Source organism: Anoplolepis gracilipes, chromosome 7 (genome assembly GCF_047496725.1).
Source record: "Anoplolepis gracilipes chromosome 7, ASM4749672v1, whole genome shotgun sequence".
Taxonomy (NCBI): Eukaryota; Metazoa; Arthropoda; class Insecta; order Hymenoptera; family Formicidae; genus Anoplolepis; species Anoplolepis gracilipes.
The window spans coordinates 3185737-3199188 of NC_132976.1; the positions used below are offsets into that span (position 1 = coordinate 3185737).

Here is a 13452-nt window from a genome sequence, read left to right on the forward strand (position 1 = left end):
TTTATGAGACACCCCTTGTATTCTTATCTTAATTCGTGTTTGTCGAGCCTCTCTCGACGTTGAGACTCTCTCTCACACAGATTCGGCTCGTTTCGACCTAGAACGCTATTCGATAAAGATAAAGCGAGATAGCATATATGTATGTGTGTGTGTGTGTGTTGTACATACACACTGTTACATACCTATGTTCCACGTCCCGGTTCTCCGATCGCGACTCGCTAATCGGTCGCAACTATAGCCACGAACGTTTGCATCGCGGAACTATCGTAGACGCTTGTCGACGTGAGAGACCTATGTGAGAAATGACACAGAAAACCCGCGTGAATCTTCGTATATGTGTGTACAAGTGTACTCGGTTCGCCGCCGATCGTTGCATGTCGCGGGCGCCGCGGAATCGGGAACAGAAAATCGATCGGTCATTTATATATCTGTAAGTGTAATGTATATGTGCTTGCATGCGTACATGTACATATGTATTGTGTATTGGTATCTTTCTCCGTGTGTGTGTATTTGCACCGAAGGACGCGCGAATTATCGTCGAGAAACAGATGTATCCGTGATTAAGAAGCAATTAGACGGATCGGCCACGTCAGAAGTTAATGGCTCTAATACATTTCAAGATTCACAAATTTGACATTGCGTAAAACACTTTTAGCCTTTTAAATTAGTAATTAATGTGTGTGTGTGTGTGTGTGTGTGTTAAAGATTTGCCTTTAATTAAAATTTGTATTTTCATGACTCTCTGGATACAGTCGCTAATAAAAAAGAATTAGTTTGACATAAGATAATATTTAATTCGATATATTTACGATTTTACGAGATTAAGTTGCAGACAAAGTGTTACATTTTTCTAAATTTTCGGAAAAATAATTCTGATAATTAAGACAAACTGTCTCCAGATCTAAAAATTCAGACAGAAATGTGTCTGAATTTTTAGATAATTTTTACAGTGATTATACAGAAGAATCTTTACTTTAATTCACAAATTAATTATTAATATTGTGTATTTGAAAAAGTGCTTGGCGTCAAATTCACGGATCGCGAAATGTATTAGATTTTGATTAACGTTTGACGTAGCTGACCCGTCTAGTTCCTCTTTAGGTCGGAAGTAGAGAAAGCTAGAAGTAATAGAAATCGAGTAACATGTCTTACTTGAGAGAGAATGGTGGAGAAAATCTAGCGAGACACGCTGCTTGATTTGCTTCTACCTTGACTTTACGTATGAGTTTACTCTGGTATTTGACGGGTTTACACGAAGCATGAAGGTAAGAGCGACTGCTGGCTCCTGCCAATCTCGTTCGAGAAAGATTAGTAGAAAAGGTAAACGGATAAAACGACCGCTCGACTTCTGTTTCTTCATCGGCTCTGTTCTAATATTCTCAACGTAACGTGGAGTATGCACAGCCCCCCAATAAGGGATGGTAAGTCAAACAGCAAGTAATTTGCTTATCTAGTTCGATAAAGCAGAAGATAAACGAGTAACACGCTACTTGAATTGCTTTTCCATTAACTTCGTACGCATTCGCAAAGTTGTAAGGTCGGATTAACAAGTCGGAGGATTAAAAAGTCTGGAAGAGGCAAGACAAGTTTCTTATTTCCTTCTTTCGTATTAACTTTTCAGTGGAATAAAAAAAAGATTGTGTCGTTCAGGTAAATCTATCTCCTCTACTGATTATCGCGTATAAAAAGATTCGATATTAAACTGGAAATACATAGTTAGAAGAGACAGCCGGGTCAAACAACGAGAGACAGTTACTCACTTGTGTGTTACTTTTTTATTCCGTCATATTTCTCGAGGGGGAGATAAACGAGTAATTCGCTTCTCGACGTTCTATATTCGCAACGCGATTCGCTCGATTTACTTTGGCAAAAGGGCGGATGAAACCAAGCAGCAAATTATTCGCTTACCTTCTCTCTTATCGTTTTGCCAAAAGCTAAAGTGAAGTAACCTCGACTTGCCTCGCTGCTGGTTCTTCCTAACTTCTATATTAAAATTTCGTTTCGACTTTAATTGCCAGATGAAGAGTCTCAAATCGCGAGAGAGTCACGTCAATCGAATTCGACAGGGAAATTATTTTTATTGCAAAAAAAAAAAAAAAAAAAAAAAAAAAAAAATAAAAATAAAAATAAAAATACACGGACGTAGATGACAGATAGAGAAAAAGTCGCGATAATTATTTCGATGAAAAAAATTCTCCTCATCACGTTTACATGATATTTTAGCAAATGTCACGGCCCAAAGTGTAAAAATCAAGATGCGATCGAATTTCGCAAAGAGAGATTCAAACTCGTTCATCCCCCTATGACGCATTCGTACAGAATCCCGACGACAAGGCGCATGCACCGGGTGAAACCACCAGGCGTTCATCTCCGACGTCCGCGAATATATGTATAATATATGTATGTGTGTGTGTGTGTGTGTGTGTGTGACGTCGAAAACGCTCACGCATCGGGGTACCTATATACTCCGTCATCGTTCAACAAACAAACATGCACTCACCTGTAACTAACGCGTTAGAGAACCCTAACTCTCGGACGCGAGTAAGGCGCCGATGACGCGCGTCCCTCGTGTCCCTCCCGGAGGGGGAGGGGGGTGACCCCCGACGATCAATTGCGCGCGGGAGCCAGACTTGACGTGGGCCGAGCGTCGACGAGACGATCCACGTTTTCGAACGCGTCGACCGAGAACGTCGTTCGAGACTCTCCCCTCCCCTCCCCACCCACCCCTCTACCCGCCAAAAAAAAAAAAAAAGAACTTTCTTCATTAACGTAATAATTTGCGAGTAATTTGTATTATAATAAAATTTGCGCACTAATAACTGCGCCTCGACTCCTAGTCGCCCTTTTAACAATCCCCCGCAAGAATTCCCCGAGAGATGCATCGATGAATTACGTCGCGGACGATCCCGAGGAACGCTCGAAGGGGGTAAGGCAAAAAGGATGGAACGGTATTGTTTCCGATATGGGGAGAGAAGGGGAGGGGGAGGAGGAGGAACACGCTAAGTTCTCGGTTGCTCTTCTCTACTCGCGCGATATGCCATCGGGGTGGCAGGCGGACGGATCGATTCGCGTGTATCTGCTCTCGTCCAGGAACGGTATCCTTAAACGCGACTTATCCACCACCTCGCTCGCGCTCCACCTTCTTTCTATACGTCGTTTCCGCCGCCGCTACCACCCTCTCGCCACCGTTCATCCTTTTACTTCAACATTCGTTCGTTTCTCGAGAGCTTTCTTTCGAAAGAGAGAGAGAGAGAGAGAAAGAAAGAGAAGGAGGGAGGGAGAAGATAAGAGAAAGAGAGAGAGAAAAGAGTAGCAGTGGCTGTTGATGATAATTAATTACCTTTTTGTCGCGTCGCGTTCAAGGCATACACTGGTCACTGTATTAAGGCACGGGGTGCACTGTGTCCGAATCCTCGGGTCTCGCAAAACTAGCCGCGATAATCCGGAAGCCGCGAGCGCGAGTCGCACTACGAGGTGCACCGAGGGTGGCCGGGTACTGAACGGCCAGATGGCGCTCGCGCCCGCGCGCCACCCCTATCGCCCTATCGTCGAGAAACCACCGTCGCGCCACCACCCCCCTCCCGCTACGCCGCGTACTCCGGTTAAGGACTCCTCCTCGCCCCCGCGCTGCCGCAAGTGACGAGAAATTTTCGCCGCGTTCGCGAGGAGGGCGCTCGATACCGCGTTTCGATTTCTGCCATGAAATATGAAAAGTATACCTAGATATTGTTCTCTGTAGGTGAGAAAAGAGGAAATAAATAGGCAAAAGGTCAGAGACTCTCTTGCCTTTTGACGCTTTTTATTCATCCAGCGAGACATATGATAATGAAAGAGTAGAGATAGCGAATTAACAGATTGTGGTTTTCTCTTTCTGTCAAAAGTATTCCATAAATAAAGGAAAGCAAAATCTTTTGTTATTCTGCAAATATAATCTTCGAATTCAAAATTGAGGGATGAACGAAAATGAAGGGGTGTCAACAGTATTTTAATATTAGATTTACGTAAACTTTTCAGATTTTGTTTTAATCCCTCTCTCTATCTCATTTTTTTAATTTTAAAAATTATATACATATATAATGGGTGTATGTATATGTGTAATCTTATACATCATATATATATATATATATATATATATATAAATTTAATCTATTTTGTAACGGTATAATATGCCGCAAATAAATATTTCAAAGCAGAATTTTAATTGTACATTTTAATAATAAATAATTAATATTTTAATAATAAATTGTCATGACGGATATTATAAATATATCAGAGTATATATTATTAATTTGATTGAATACCTGCTGATCAACAGAATAACATCTGAGAACTCAATCATTTTTCTTCGTTCAACAAATCTTTATTCGCTCTTAACATTAAGTGCACATTTTCCACAGCGTTTTTCGACACGATATTGAAACGAGGAGAAATATTATAGAATAAAACACTTTTTAATAGATCCTTGCAAAAAATACTATGCGCGCGAAATGTTCAGCGAGAAAACTTCTATCGGCATCCATGACGACAAATCCATAGACTTAAAAAAACTTAGATGGGCTTCCAGGTTATATTTTATTGGTGATCACGTACTGAAAAATATTTAATCGACCAATCAAAGGTAAAGAAATATTGGACTAATCAGACGTTTCCATCACTCGTAAACAATCTATGCTTTTTATATCTATGGACAAACATTTTCGCCGACAAATACAATATTTTCGCGAAGAGTGCGATTTTGCGTGACGATTTATTTACAGATTTATTATAAATAATTATTTATAATCTGTTGTACTTTTGTTTCGAAAAGTGCTGCGGAAAGATTTGTGTTTGATATTAAACACGGATTTATAAACGAAGGAAAATGATTGAGTTCCCGTTGATGTTCTGCTGATTTTCAGGTTAATCGAAAAGGAATACACTGTTATTTGAACTCATATTTTATTTTGCGCAAGTTTATAATTTTCGTTATTAATGTTTGTCATAATAATTTTTGTTTTATTGAAACAAATGGAAAAATGTGTGGCTAAATAAAATTCTGTTTTAAAATATCTTACTTATATACCTAGTATGTTATTGGTTTTATCAGATATTTATATTAGATTGAATTTGCATAGTAAAATAATATATTTGTTTTCGTATAAAATAAGAGAGAAAATACAATCTGAAAAATGTATACAATCTAGTATTACTGTATAAATGATAAATAAGAATTAATTAATTATGTGGATTAAAAATAATATTAATTTAATATCAGTGATAAGAATAATAATAATTAATAATAATAATAATTTAATATTAATTTTATAGTAATAGTAATAATTTTTAATAATCATAAATGATCGCATTCCATAGAAAATTCGCACTTAACATAGAGTAATTTACGCCATGGCCTTCCCGGTTGAGTCGCGTCGAACGAATGACAGCTGACAACTGAAAATACGACTGAGGCAAGGCTGAGGGCTGAGCCCCCCCCTCCCCCTGGAAAATATAAACAATAGCGCTATTGCAAACAATAGTGCACAAAATGAACTATAAATATTATACGTATATACATTATAATAGTTATTGAACATAACACGTAATAGTTATTTCGTTGATGTCGTGAAATATTCAACAAACAATACAAAATAATTTTATATTTTAATTTCAAGTCAGTTGAATTAGAATTTGAATTTTATTATTACTAATAAAAACTTATTATTGTTAAAAAATTTTTTAAATAGTATTAATAATTATTATTAATAATTGAGTGATATATTGTGTCTTTTCGTTTTTATCTCGATTCAATTTATTTAAGTTATATTGCGTTTTTAATCCAAAAAAAGGAGCAAGTAAAATGTATAAATCGACAAAAATAATTCGAAAAACGCGATGTCAAATATGTACATTTATTTTCGAGGGTATATATTTAAAGAAATAATTGCCGCCTGTAAAGATTGCATTGAAACAATAATTTATAATTTTTACTTTTCTGTTGCTTTGATTTCTATTTGAAATTTATAAATCGCACAAAAATACTTGCTTTGATAAATAGCCATCGCGTCTCGTCCATTAATACATATTTATATAATTAATCATATAGACTGATATCTAATTATTCGTAGAATCGCTATCAGTACTTGTCGTGTACTTCATTTATCTTTCCAAATACTATACGAACAGAAATTATCAATCACCGAAATAAATTAACTGCCATATATAATGTTCTGTAGAGGTAGAGTATAGTGCTGTAGTTTTGTTGTCATTCAGGCGACAAGACTTGAACAGGAAAATCGTGCTGCGGTGGTTGTATCATTAAGAAAATATTTTTTTGTGAAGGAAAAAAGGAGAAATTGTATGATAGATATATTGCGATAACTATTAAACAAATAGCAATTTAATAATCGATAATTCAAAAATCACCTACAATTTATTTATATAAAAACTAATTAGAGACCTTATTTCTATCAGTGGTTTATATATATTAATCGGTGATAAATAAATAAGTATATATATATATATATATATATATACTTATATACTTATATATATATATATATATATATATATATATTTATTTATTTATTTATTGCCAGAGAGCCAATAAAGCTCAGTGTTAACGTTCAAATGAGTTACATTAATGGTGATTTTTAAATATATATACATATATTATGTAAATTTATAGGTATATCGTGTCACTTGAGTAACATGAGATATTTTTTTTAATTGCTCCTGCAGTTACGCCTTCCACTTTGTATCAATCTTTTCTCCATCGGACAACAGTATGCTCAGTTACATGGACCACAAAATTTTAAAGATGAATATCACTCAAGTACATACGAAGATATACAATCCTGCATATTTAAAGAGTATTTCAGATATGTGATTCATTTTATATAATTGTTTTCAGATAAATGGCTACAGAACAATCGACCACAAAGAGAACAATAACTTTCGTTCTATTAACATCGGTATCGGATGGAACAATGGTTTATACTCGGACATAATGCATGTAATATTTTGTAAGAATAATAATGCATGGAGATTTGAAAGAGATCTGAAAAAAATGGTACAAGTTTATTCAGCTACCAGATGATCCAAAAAATATGGATGAACATTAGCTGTAAAATGGCTACCAAAATAATGTTGTGTGGAATATTACGATAATCGTAATTTGTTATCGCACATTTAAATTACACAAGAAGAAGCTGGTAAGTTGCAAAAATTGCGATACTCCAGCACATCTTATTGTATGAAATCAATTTTATATCCATGTTTTCTAGATAAGCTTTTAGAAATAAGTATACAGGACTAGAAATATTTAGTTTGATGTTTATATTTTTATTTCTTAGAATATAAAGCTGAAAATGTTTATTATAAATAATAAAAGAATTAAATTTATTTGTTATATTAATACAATTTTCTTGAATAAAAGAAAAATAATTTTTTTACTCATTGGAAGATTAGATTTATCTTTACTAGATACTTTCTAAATAATTTTTTATCTTATGCAAAAAATTTCATCTTTTCATAGAATTATCTAAAAATCTATTTCTTGTAAAGGAAAGATATTTCACTCTTTAATAATAAATAAAATAACAAAATAGCAAATTAAATATGCTGCTGTGTATTTAACTTTCATAAAAAGTTAAATCTAAAATTAAAAAATAGAAAAATATGGTTATTAAAATGAAAAATATGGTTTTATTAGTTATTACACGTTTTAATTTATGCAAAATCTTTGTTTTTAAGTGCTACTTATGCTATTACAAATTATTATTGGTGTCATGAATTTTAGTAAAAGAAACATTTTCAAATTAATCAAAAATATATTGTATTAATGGTACAATACTTTTTTTAATATTATAAATTTAACAGATGACTTAAATATACAGAGTCGTATCCCGTATTCTTACTAAGCTTCTTACTAAAATTATGAAGACTTTTTATTCTATAAATATGATAAATAGAAAAAATATAATCGAATTTTTGTAATTGTGTCTTTCATTTTTTCAAGAAAGTAAAAATTAGAAATATAAAAGCAACATTTTGTAGTAACATCTCGTTAAAATATGTTGTATATATCAACAAAAAAAAACATTTCAAACATTTGTTTCATAACACTAAGAGGAAATGTCAGACGGGCAATATTCAGCAAGAAATACACATCGTTTACCTATAATAATAAACACTGCCAACGGAATAACAGACACGTTATCTCCATCGAATCAATAAGGAGAAAACATTATTTATCTTATGTTCTTTCTACCCATTGTATTATTCGTATTACCTCGTTTCTTGATTTTATCTTCAAACAGATTCAGTGTCAAATTTGTTAATAATCAGATCAGTCACAATTTATTTATATAACATAATAATGGAAGGCATTGATTGGGTGTTAGTGCACTAATTTTTTCTTTTGCAATGAAAATGAACTGTTGCTTTATTTTTCTTATAACTTTTATTCATCCACAGACTACCGGAACAGGAGTTGAACATCGAAGCCGAAACGATTATAGAGAGGTGCAAGGGTAAAAGACTGAAGAGCGTGCCAAAATTTTTTTTACTGAATGTTTGTCAGCTGGTACCACCGGATCTACTTAGTAAACAATTGACAAAGGACCAACTATTGCCGTGCACGCCGCGCATACAATTAACTAAAGATGAAGCGTTCAAGCCATGGATACGAAAGTACTGTCTGAAGGAACCAATCGTTCTAGTATCCGGCCTTGCCGAAACTCTCAATCTTAACTTGAATGTTTTTTCGAGTAAGGTCATAGTTGATACGAAACCGAATGAAATCATCGAGTTGCGCGTGCAGTTACAGCAACCTAGCGACGAAAACTGGAATACAGAATATAGTCGGAGAGTCTGGAGTTGCTACAATGAACGAAACTACTGGACGATCGATCAGTATGCAGCTTATCAATTAAAAGAGCTCCAAAACAGCAAGAAGAAAGAGAAAAGGATGATGGGAAATAATGAAACAACTGACGATCAGTTAAACTCGAAAAAGATCGATGAAAGGATAGTTAAATCCAAGAAGGAAAAAGTACTACGCTTCGGCACCAACGTGGATTTATCAAACGAGGAAACATGGAAACTGCAATTGAAGGAACTGAAGAAACTTCCCCCTTTTTTCCAGGTGGAATCACCGGATGACAATATGCTCAACCACGTGAATCATCAGATCTTGGGAATGAACACTGTACAATTATATATGAAGGTATATGGAAATTTTGATATAATAAAAAAATATTAATTATAAAATAAGACATCTGGCGAATATAAGCTTACAATCATTTACAGGTACCCGGTAGCAGAACAACGGGTCATCAAGAGAACAACAATTTCTGCTCGGTTAATATCAACATCGGACCGGGCGACTGCGAATGGTTCGCGGTACCAAATGAATACTGGGGCGCATTGCGCTTGCTCTGCGAGCGCAACGGCGTCGATTATCTGCATGGCAGTTGGTGGCCCTCAAATTTGAATGAATTATACGAGAAAAATATTCCAGTGTACAGATTCTATCAGAAACCAGGCGATCTAGTATTCGTCAACGTCGGTTGCGTACACTGGGTACAGGCGAGTGGCTTTTGTAACAACATTGCGTGGAACGTTGGACCATTGACTGCCAACCAGTATCAAGCCGCGATCGAGCGTTACGAATGGAACAAGTTACAAGACTTCCAATCGATCGTACCAATGATACATCTATCGTGGAATCTGGCGTCTAACGTGAAGATATCAAATGAGCGATTATACCGAATGATCAAAACTTGCTTACTGCTGACGTTGAAACAACATTGTATAACATTGGAATTTCTGAGAAACAACAATGTTGAAATCCATTCTTATGAATATGACATAGCGAATACGCCGTATTGCGAGAAATGCGAGGTACAATTTTTTTATATTTACAATAATTTTGATTAAATACGTATTCTTTAAAAATTATAACAAAAGAATCGCATTTTTCTTTTTCTGTGTGAATTTTCAAAATGTTAAAAATTGCTTGATAAAAAAAAAGAAATTATATAAAGAAAAAAAATATTATTTTTGTCTTTTTCTAGATAAAATAAATTCTGATTATATCTTTCCGCGGTATTTCATTTTGCTGTTTTTTTTTTTTTTTTTCTTTTCTTTTCTTTTCTTCGATAATTTGTTACCGTAGTTAATTTTCTCAAAGACATTAACACAATACACATTTAAATAAATCATTAAATATTATCTTACACTATCATTTGGTTTTTACTACAATTATTTTATAATATATAATTTTATTTTAGAAATTATGCTATTATAAGTTATATAATATTTTCATTTATCTATATTTATGCATAATATTTTCTTTATTTAATTTACATTAAATTTAATTTACAATCATCAATATCATTTTTTTAAATGTTTGTTTTTGCAGATTGAGATATTTGGCATTTTATTTATTCCCTCGCAAAAGAAAAACAAAACATATTGCTTGCATTGTGCGCTTGAATATTCTCCTTTAGAAGATATCCATTGCTTAGAAGAGAACAACATAAAACATTTTATGAACATTTATGATACCTTTACTCTAAATTCCAACTGTTAATGCCGCATGCGTTTGCCTTTAACTATTAAAACATTAATTAAAGCTTTATAAATTTATAAGTGATTTACAATTAATTAAAGATTACTAAAAATAATATTTTTTATTAAGAAAGTTCTAAAAGTGTAAAAATTACATTGAAGAAGTATAAATGAAGAAATAATTAATTTGAGTAACAAAAAATTAATTAATTTTATCTTGCACATGTCAGAGAGGTTATAGATCTTTAAAGTAAAAAATTTATCAAAATGGTTAATGTATAAATTATGATAACTAAACGTGTGACTAATTTCGAAGAGGGATATTTTAAATATAATAATAATTTTAATAATATTTAGTTTCTAGTATAAAATTTAAATTTAGATATAAATAAAAAATTTATAATTATATATGTAAAATAAGGGATAATATATAAATTTATTATAAAATTCTATTGCAAGATAAGAAGAATAATGTTCATGCAGAATTTGAAATTGATGTCATAAATGCAAAATCTGACTAGCATACAGCATGTATGTATTTGAACTCTTTTTTGGAATGCTCTAATAATAGCAAAAGTGCAGTATTTTTTATCGTAAATTTAAAATTTAATTTTTGAATTTTGTTTTTCATTTTTTGTTTAAATCTGGAAATAAATAATATGCGATGTTAGCTAATAAAAATTCTTAGAATGCAAGAAAATTCTCTTTGATATCAGATTTTATGAATATATCTAGAATAGTGGACAAAGAAATATCTTTCTGTTTAATTAATAAATTTAAATAATGACGAATTTTTAAACACGTATTAAAATTACGAGGACTTGTCAGCACTTGATTCTTACATTTTCTTGGATTATGTGTAAAACAATAAGTTGACGATATTTTCTATAATGAAGAAATGTAAAAGAATTCATTATTGCAAATTAATATTAGTATACGTGAATATTAAAGAAATAAAAAATAATTTGAAAAAGAATAACAATACAAAACTTAAGATATGTATAATAATGACATAAAATAATTACATCTTTGATATTGTATAAAAATAAGAAATATTTAACACAAACTACAAAATAAATTTACAGAGAATGTTCTATATTCCTTGAATTTCCAATTAATTATTAGTAAATATATTTTATGTATTGTATTTTTCCATTACTTTAATCAGCATTCTGTGATTTATGTTGTATATTATTTTGCGTTTTCAATCTAAAAATGGCGAACAATTTTAAATGCTTATTTCATAATAATAAGAGAAAAAATTTTTCTCGGATGAGCAATATTATTGTCTTTTACAAACAAAGCACATGTCGATTATTGTTTACCTGTAATAATAAATGTTGCCAAGTAAATTAAAAACGTTATATTTTTCGAGTTAAGAGAATAATAAGATATCAATAAGAATCACTAACAGAAAAGCTTACATTATTTACCTTTCTATATATTTTTTATTCATTATACTCATTTCTATTCTTACTTTGCTTTGTGACTTTTTCAAATAGGTATCCAGTATCAAGATTAGTCTCACAGTTCAGTTCTATACCATAATAATGGAGAATATTGATTCACTAATAATGTATTGTTTTTTTGCTCTGCAATTAAAAGTTTTAATTATTTAAATTTTAGCTTTTATTATAATTTTTCCTTTTATTTATCTAGAAGCAAGAACCAAAGAAGGAATTGATCATCAAAGACGACATCAAAACTAATAATCAGAAAGTATGAAAAAGATATCAAACTATGAAAAAAGAAAAAAATACACATAAATTTAATTGAGACTTATCAAAAAGACAAGATATTGGGAGTAAACACTGTATAATTACACGAAGATGCAGATAGAAGGTATGGTATACATGTAGTTGAAATTTTGATATAATAAAAACTTTTTAATTAAAATAAGAAGCTTTTTTGTATGAAAATATTATCAAATGTAACTTATAGCTTTTATACTTGTCTTCAGGTATCCAGCTGTAGAACAACTGATTATCAAGAGAATAACTTTTTTTGCTTAATCAATATCAACATGGAACTGGATGACTGTGAACAGTTTGCATCACCATCGCCATACGAATGCTGAGGCATAACTTATTTAATATAATTTCTATATATTTTTCAATTTTCTTAATATAAAACCAAATTATTTTTCATATTTTTGTTTTCATAATTTTTTAATTTTATATAATATTAATGTAAAGATTAGTGGAAATCCATTTATATTGCAAGAAAAATGGGAATTAATAAGTGATTATGGGAGACAATATTCATTGATAAATTTGTATTAAAATTGTCATAAGCTTTCATCAAGTTTTGGTCCTTTTTATTTGCATATTTTTCCGTGCAGATGAATTCTTTTAACAAAGGGACACACTAAACACACAATTCAAATAATACAGCACAGGATTTTTATTTTTTGTTTTTGAATGGAATGTCAAAAAGCTGCATCTACAATAGCAAATATTTTTTTATAAAAATAAATTGCTAATAAAGAAATATATGTAAAATGAGAAATTATAAAAATACAAAAAATAATTTGATTAAGGAAATTAAAAAATATATATGGAAATAAAACATGTATATAACTTGTACTGAAACAGTATATAAATGTAGACATAATTAAACAAAAAGAATTTAATCTATAACATATATATATATATACATATTTTGCAGATGTATATAAAGAGATTAAAGAGAAAATAGACATTGACATCTTTTTGAAGTTTCTCAAAATTAATATAACTACATATTATGTATGTTACATGTATAAGATAATTTTATAATATTTATAAAATGTGAAACTGTTTAATAATCAACATTGCAAACAAAATCTTTTTAATTCAGTGTAAAACTATATGTATAAATATAACTATAAATATAACTATAAATATAAAAATTAATATATAA

The 13452-nt window shown here is 31.3% G+C and overlaps 2 protein-coding genes across 15 annotated transcripts in view; one reads left to right on the forward strand and one right to left on the reverse strand.

Moving 5' to 3' along the window:
- The window catches only part of LOC140667740 (uncharacterized), a 45489-nt gene extending 40998 nt beyond the window's left edge, over positions 1-4491 (reverse strand). For 4 of the 13 annotated variants that reach the window (XM_072895927.1, XM_072895931.1, XM_072895933.1 and 1 more), the window contains exon 1: positions 3341-3582. The gene's annotated coding sequence lies outside the window, so the exon portion shown is untranslated. Of the gene's footprint in view, positions 1-182; positions 292-3340; positions 3641-4301 lie in introns of those variants that run through there. The other 9 variants (XM_072895935.1, XM_072895937.1, XM_072895936.1 and 6 more) reach the window with 7 other exon arrangements.
- A 3688-nt stretch (positions 4492-8179) lies between these two features.
- LOC140667744 (lysine-specific demethylase 6A-like) lies at positions 8180-13141 on the forward strand. 2 transcript variants are annotated; one of them, XM_072895947.1, is made up of 5 exons: positions 8180-8376; positions 8455-9205; positions 9289-9882; positions 12211-12393; positions 12512-13141. In XM_072895947.1, exons 1-4 carry the CDS (start codon positions 8357-8359, stop codon positions 12274-12276), a joined length of 1431 nt encoding a protein of 476 aa, XP_072752048.1. In that variant the 5' UTR covers positions 8180-8356; the 3' UTR covers positions 12277-12393; positions 12512-13141. The 2 variants fall into 2 exon arrangements, with proteins under 2 accessions (XP_072752048.1, XP_072752047.1); XM_072895946.1 differs by lacking the exons at positions 12211-12393; positions 12512-13141 and adding an exon at positions 10403-11631 and having other exon boundaries at positions 8182-8376.
- The last annotated feature ends 311 nt before the right edge of the window (positions 13142-13452 follow it).

What these genes read in the sequence shown, in the direction of transcription:
- LOC140667744 (XM_072895946.1), top strand. Translation starts at nt 8,357, where the DNA reads ATGGAAGGCATTGATTGGGT. An exon ending in ATGGAAGGCATTGATTGGGT is followed by an intron (nt 8,377 to 8,454) that starts GTTAGTGCACTA and finishes ATTCATCCACAG; the next exon opens with ACTACCGGAACAGGAGTTGA. An exon ending in CGTATTGCGAGAAATGCGAG is followed by an intron (nt 9,883 to 10,402) that starts GTACAATTTTTT and finishes TTGTTTTTGCAG; the next exon opens with ATTGAGATATTTGGCATTTT.